Raw genomic sequence first — 6,105 nt, forward strand, 5'->3', positions numbered from 1 at the left:
GCGGCACCGTTCCCGCTTTGCTTGCTCTGCCTACCTTCTCAAACAGCCCCCCATGTGACCACCGACAACTGCCAGCTGCAATCAATTAGGACCCGTGTTCTATCCTATACGCTCCCTCTCTCCACTCTGCCCTTCAACTTGCCACTAATAACTCGCCACGTCATCAAACTATCACTCCCATGTACCAAAACAGCCTTGTTTTCCCATCAAAATTACCAAATCAACACCACCGTTTTGACGTGGCATCCCAACCAGTAGCTCATACAGCTTATCCACCACACACGAATATACTCCTCAACGCGGCTAAGCCAGTTTTCATTATTATTCTTATTCAATTTTCACTTTTATTTAATTTCCTTATCTTTACTCCCACTTTATCATCATCACTGTCTCTTTAGCCTTTACCCTTTGTTTCGTTGATTTGTTTCTAAGGATTTAATCTCCAAACCTTCTTCCCATTTCTTCATTACATTGTTCAAGAAAAAAGAAGCAAAAAAACATGGCCAAAGTTCTGTTGTTCATTGCACTATGTGTGCTTCCAGCTTTGGTTAGTGCTACACGCATTCTGAATAATCAATTGGTGGTAGAAGGCTATGTGTACTGTGATACTTGCCGTGCTGGTTTTGAAACCCCTAAGACTAGAAGCCTAGCTGGTACTTTCCATTTCTAACATACTTTGATCTTAATCTATGTTTTACTATGTTGGCTTTTGTGTATTATGTTGGTGACATTGTTAGATCTGGTGTTTAAGGTTTTAAAGTGGTAGATCTGTGAAGTAGTTTGTAGGTTTTGATGTTACATTGAGTTAAAGTGAATGATAGGGTGTCTAAACATAAAATAATGGGAACAACCATGACATGTTGAACTGGAGGTCAAAATCAGTAGGCGGTTCAAAGATGCAAATTTTAATAGAAATGGGGAAACTTTAAGGTTTAAGATGATAATTTTGCTCATAGATTTATAAACCCAAAAATGTTGGTTCTTGGACATGGAACAGGATGTTGTGTATTGTTTAATGGCTGTCTTGCCTGGATCTTTCGTTCCCCTTGTCTGATCTATGTGATGTTTAATATCGGTACTTTGTCGTATTTGGTTCTGAATCTTGGTATACTGATATCATGTGCTTTGTAGATGCCATGGTTAGGTTGGTATGCTCCGACAGGAAGAGCGGCCAAGTTGTCTTCAAAAAGGAGGGATACACCGACAAAACCGGAAAATACCAGATTCGTGTATCCGAGGATCACTTGGATCAGATCTGTGATGCAGTTCTTGTGAAGAGCTCCCAGCTTGGTTGTGCCACAATGTCCCCCGGTCGTGAACGTGCCCGTGTTATCTTGACCAACTTCAATGGCATTTCATCCACCACCCGTTATGCCAATGCCATGGGCTTCATGGTTGACGAGCCTGAAGCAGGCTGTGCTGAGATGATGAAGATGTATCAGGAGGATGAGGAGGATGTCTAGTGTGTTGGTTTGGATTTATTTGCATATGAAATATGATGTTGTCTGCTATTTGTTATGTGAATTGCTCCGTTATTTCTACGTTTAGAGGACTTCTATAACTTATTTTTCTTACAAATTCTATTACCAATTATATAAACCTAAGCTATGGCTTCTATCTCGGAAGTATTTTTTTGGGTAATTGATGTTGTTTCAACTTGATGAAACTGCTGTTTATTTAGCAATAAGGTACATTAGCTATGAGTTGTATTATTTAACAACTTGAATCTCTGATTCTTTGTCTCCAATGCTCAATAAATAAGACCCTTCTTCAATCACCATCGAACCATCTTTCTTGGCTGAGCTAAGATGCTCACATGGCCTCAACTCAAATTCAACATCAGCTCTTTCCCCTGCGTTCAGGTTAACACTCTGGAATGCAACTAATTGTCTCACTGGCCTCCCATTGACCATCTTTGGTTGCCTCACAAATAGCAACATTGGATGCTTACCGGCCATCGCACCATGGTTTTTAACTCGAACCTTGACTGTGTACTTCATTTTTTCACAAACTTCGTCTCCCATCTCTGAAACAGGCAAGTACCTGTGAGGATTTGAGCTCTCAACCATTATATGGACCCTGTTTTGTGTTACAGGGAGAATTTCATAAGTGTAGTTCGAGTAGCTAAGACCATAACCAAATTCAAAAACCTTCGGTCCTTGGTAGAATCTGTAGGTGCGTCCGGGATAGCTGGATGAAGGTTCAGGTCGCATTCTCATGTCCGTCATCGGCACGTTAACATAACTTTGTGGATACCAAGTAACTGGTAACCTCCCTCCTGTATACAAATTTGAAGCTTACAAACTTAAGTATGCCTTTTGTTTATCATGCAAAGAAAAGAAATGAACTCACCAGGGTTGTGATCACCAAATATAATTTCTGCTAATGCACGACCTCCGGCTTCACCTGGATAACCGGCCCATAGAATGCTTCCGATGTGTTGATCATTTTTAGCGAATGATATGTCAACCGGACCTCCTGATAGAAGCACCAAAATGACTGGATTCTTGGCAACTCTTGCGATTCTAGAAATCAGGTTTTGTTGCTTTGGTGGAAGAAGCAAGTCTACACGATCATGATCTTCACTCTCTTGTGTTTGATCTAATCCCATTACTAACACAACATGATCTGCTCCTTTTGCTATCTTCACTGATTGAGCAATGAAGGCAGAAGAACAATTAACTGCATTACAACCTTGGTGAAACCTGGTGTCTTTAACATAACTTTGCAGCCCTTGCAATGGTGTAACAGGTTTGCAAGGAGGGCCTGCATAGTTTCCGACAAGTGTTTTTGCAGAATTCGCATTAGGCCCTATCACTGCAAGGGAAGTAGTTTTGGTTTTCGAAAGCGGAAGGAGTTTATCCGTGTTCTTCAGAAGGACAATGCCATTTCGAGCAGCCTCAAGGGCAAGATTCCGATGCTCTTGAGAACAGACCTTATCTGAACCAATGGTTCCATAAGGCTGTTTAACTGGATTGCCGTCGAAAAGCCCCAGCCTTATTCTGACTGAGAAAAGGTTATGAAGGGCTCTGTCTATTTTAGATACAGGTAATTTTCTCTTTTCAACAGCTGATTTGGTGTATTTCTTCAAATAGGTACCACAGTTGACATCCATTCCTGTAAAATTCGTTGATCAAAGGTTCATAACGATGATATTAACGTCCATCAATACAGCCTAGCTTTAGATATTAAAAAAAACTAATACCAGCTTTAAGAACATCAGCTACAGCATCCTCTGGTAGTTTAGCATATCCTTGATCTTCATGAATGATGGCGACAGCATCACAGTCAGAGGTGATGTATCCATTGAAACCCCATTGGCCTCGGGCTGTTTTCGACAACAGATTGTAATCAGCACAGTTAGGGACTCCATTAACACGATTGTAAGCACACATTATCCCACTAGCTTTCCCTTGCTGTATGCAGCTCTGGAATGGAGGCTGATATGTATCTGCCAGATCCTGTAAACTGACCTGAAATACACAAAAAAATGGAGTTTTCCAAATTCAAAGCCAATCAAACAAACAAATTATGTTACAAATTTTGACGTGTACAATTTACACATACTTTTGCATTGAAGACATATCGTTTCACTCCTTTCCAGTTATCCAAATCATAAGCAGTAAAATGCTTACAACAAGCTGAAGCTTGAAGATGTTGGCCAAGTTTCCCACCTTCAAAAGAGTCCCCTTGTATCCCTCTCACAAATGAAACTGCATATTTCCCAGAAACCAATGGATCCTCACCAGGCGTCTCTTGCCCTCTTCCCCACCTTGGATCCCTATATATATTAATGTTGGGTGCCCAAAATGTCATGCCCATTGCTTGTCCAGCGTTGTAAATAGCTCTAGCTTCTATTCCAACTGCCTGAAAACAATCATAAATTGAAAATATGAATCATAAAAAAAGATGAAAAAAAAGGGGTCCTTGAGGACTTGCCTGAGCAATGCGATACCAAAGGTGAGCATCAAAGGAAGCAGCGGTGAGAATGACTTGAGGGAAACTGGTGGCTGACTGGATTGTTCCATTGAAACGAATACCTTGCGTGACCCTCAACGAATAGGCAACACCATGCAGCGCTTCGGACCACCATTGATAGGCAGGGATGCCAAGTCTTGGAATGGAGGAGGCTGAGTTAACGAGTTGGGATATCTTCTCGTCTAATGTGAGCCTGGAAACCAGATCCTGGACACGTTGGGTGATGGGGAGTGTAGTTTTGCAAAAAGGGTAGGATTTGGTTCGTGGGTCGGATATGTCGCAGGAGAACGGAGGCTGAGTCGACTCAGCTAAGATGAGCAGCAATGAAGTAAGGTGAATGAGATAAAGGACGGATAGAGTTGGGAGTTTCATGTTGGTAAAGGTGACTGAATTGTTAGAGCAGAACTGGAACGAGCGAATAGACAAGGAAGTGGTGTGAGAGCTTTGCTGCATCTCTTGTCTAATGAGTTATGGGACCACTGTTACACTGAATGGGCTTTTGGGACCTTATTCTGTTACAAGATAATATCACGAGTTATTTTTTTAATTAAGATTTTCGTTTATTATGAATTAATACTTGAACCTAAAATTTCTTTTAGACGTAATTGATATCAAAATTTGGAAACATATTAATTTATTATTTTCTTTTAGGTATTTGACTATCATCATCATCAAAATACGTGGACATAACATTGATATCTAATAATACATGACAACCTTTCATTTTGACACATGATAAAAATAAAAATAAAAAATTATTTAAAAATTTTATCACATGTCATCATGCTATTGACTATTAATGTCATATCAATCTTTTTAACAGTGTTTTTAACAGTGTTAGTCAGATACCTAAAAAAAGTATCAAATTGATTTACAATTTTCAAATTTAGGTATCAATTAGGTAAAAAAAACAATTAACGTACCAAGTAAGTACAAGTTGCCAAATTTAAATAGTTTCGTATATATTAATCCTTTTATTACTATTTTTTTTAAAGATTTGTTACTAATTTTTTCAATACCGTCTATATATATATTGTATTTGTGGGTTAAAACACTAGCAAAAACTTATCAACTCTAAAATTATAATTACAAATAGTGAAATGCCCTTAATAATTTTTAATAAATTATTATATCATATTTTTATTAAAATCAAATAATGGTTTATTATTACTATTCTCATTAATATTAAAGTCATTATTAAAGTTCATCAATTAATTATTAAAATAAAATATATTATCTGAATTTTTTATTAAATTGAATATCAATTAATATTTTTATTTTTGTTTTGAATATTTTATTATTATAAAAGTGAATGTTCATTAGAATAAAAAGTTTGATATACATTAAAACTCTAAAGTTCATTAGGAGTAGAACTATATGTAATTTATACTTCTTATGTCTATAAATATAGACTTGGAGAAGTATTGCTCTCCTATTTTATTGATAAATAAAATAAGTAACTACGTTTGCTCTCCTATTTCTCTTATTTTTATTCTCTCTATTTTTTTATTTCATAACAATTTTGAAGTTGTTATAAAATAAAGGGAGACGGAGAGAATAAAGAACAAAAAAAATATGAAAGCAATAAATAATGTACTTTATTGATCAAAGGAAGGATTACAATACTTCATCAGAATATCTATTTATAGGCATAAGAAGTATAAAAGAAGTAGAGATCTAATTCTAATAACTATTAGAATTTAAAGTACATTAAAACTTTATCTTAATCATGATGGACATCCACTTAATAAGATATTCATATCACTCCCCATTGGATGTCCATTTATAGATAATGTACCTCGTTAAAACCTTATTAGGAAAACTTTGTGGGATAAAAACCTAATAAGGAAAAAGAGTACACAATCTATAATATGCATAATATGTTGCATTATTAAAAACCTTACCAGGAAAACCCAATGGGACAAAACCTCGATTAAGGGAAAAAGAGTGCAACTCATATTTACTTCCCCTCATGAAAGCATCACATATTTTGTTATATTCTACGTATTCAATCTTGAATACTAGTTTTTCAAATGTCTATTTGAATGTATTTGCTAAGCATTTATATTACCATTCTTTTAAAAGTCATGAGTGAGAGAAATTTGGGGAAATATATTTTGATCTCTT

At 36.6% G+C, this 6,105-nt stretch overlaps 2 protein-coding genes across 2 annotated transcripts; one reads left to right on the plus strand and one right to left on the minus strand.

Moving 5' to 3' along the window:
- The first annotated feature begins 241 nt into the window (after positions 1-241).
- On the plus strand, positions 242-1,641 carry LOC107910583 (protein DOWNSTREAM OF FLC). The gene is made up of 2 exons (XM_016838462.2): positions 242-653; positions 1,132-1,641. Exons 1-2 carry the CDS (start codon positions 500-502, stop codon positions 1,461-1,463), a joined length of 486 nt encoding a protein of 161 aa, XP_016693951.2. The 5' UTR covers positions 242-499; the 3' UTR covers positions 1,464-1,641.
- On the minus strand, positions 1,178-4,532 carry LOC107910582 (probable beta-D-xylosidase 7). The gene is made up of 5 exons (XM_016838461.2): positions 3,940-4,532; positions 3,568-3,867; positions 3,206-3,473; positions 2,353-3,117; positions 1,178-2,278 (listed from the first exon to the last, which is right to left on the minus strand). Exons 1-5 carry the CDS (start codon positions 4,429-4,431, stop codon positions 1,710-1,712), a joined length of 2,394 nt encoding a protein of 797 aa, XP_016693950.1. The 5' UTR covers positions 4,432-4,532; the 3' UTR covers positions 1,178-1,709.
- Between the last annotated feature and the right edge of the window lie 1,573 nt (positions 4,533-6,105).

Source organism: Gossypium hirsutum, chromosome D02 (assembly GCF_007990345.1).
Source record: "Gossypium hirsutum isolate 1008001.06 chromosome D02, Gossypium_hirsutum_v2.1, whole genome shotgun sequence".
Taxonomy (NCBI): Eukaryota; Viridiplantae; Streptophyta; class Magnoliopsida; order Malvales; family Malvaceae; genus Gossypium; species Gossypium hirsutum.

What these genes read in the sequence shown, in the direction of transcription:
- LOC107910582 (XM_016838461.2), bottom strand. Translation starts at nt 4,431, where the DNA reads ATGCAGCAAAGCTCTCACACCACTTCCTTGTCTATTCGCTCGTTCCAG. An exon ending in TTTGGTATCGCATTGCTCAG is followed by an intron (nt 3,868 to 3,939) that starts GCAAGTCCTCAA and finishes GATTGTTTTCAG; the next exon opens with GCAGTTGGAATAGAAGCTAG. An exon ending in GATATGTCTTCAATGCAAAA is followed by an intron (nt 3,474 to 3,567) that starts GTATGTGTAAAT and finishes TGTGTATTTCAG; the next exon opens with GTCAGTTTACAGGATCTGGC.
- LOC107910583 (XM_016838462.2), top strand. Translation starts at nt 500, where the DNA reads ATGGCCAAAGTTCTGTTGTTCATTGCACTATGTGTGCTTCCAGCTTTG. An exon ending in TAAGACTAGAAGCCTAGCTG is followed by an intron (nt 654 to 1,131) that starts GTACTTTCCATT and finishes TGTGCTTTGTAG; the next exon opens with ATGCCATGGTTAGGTTGGTA.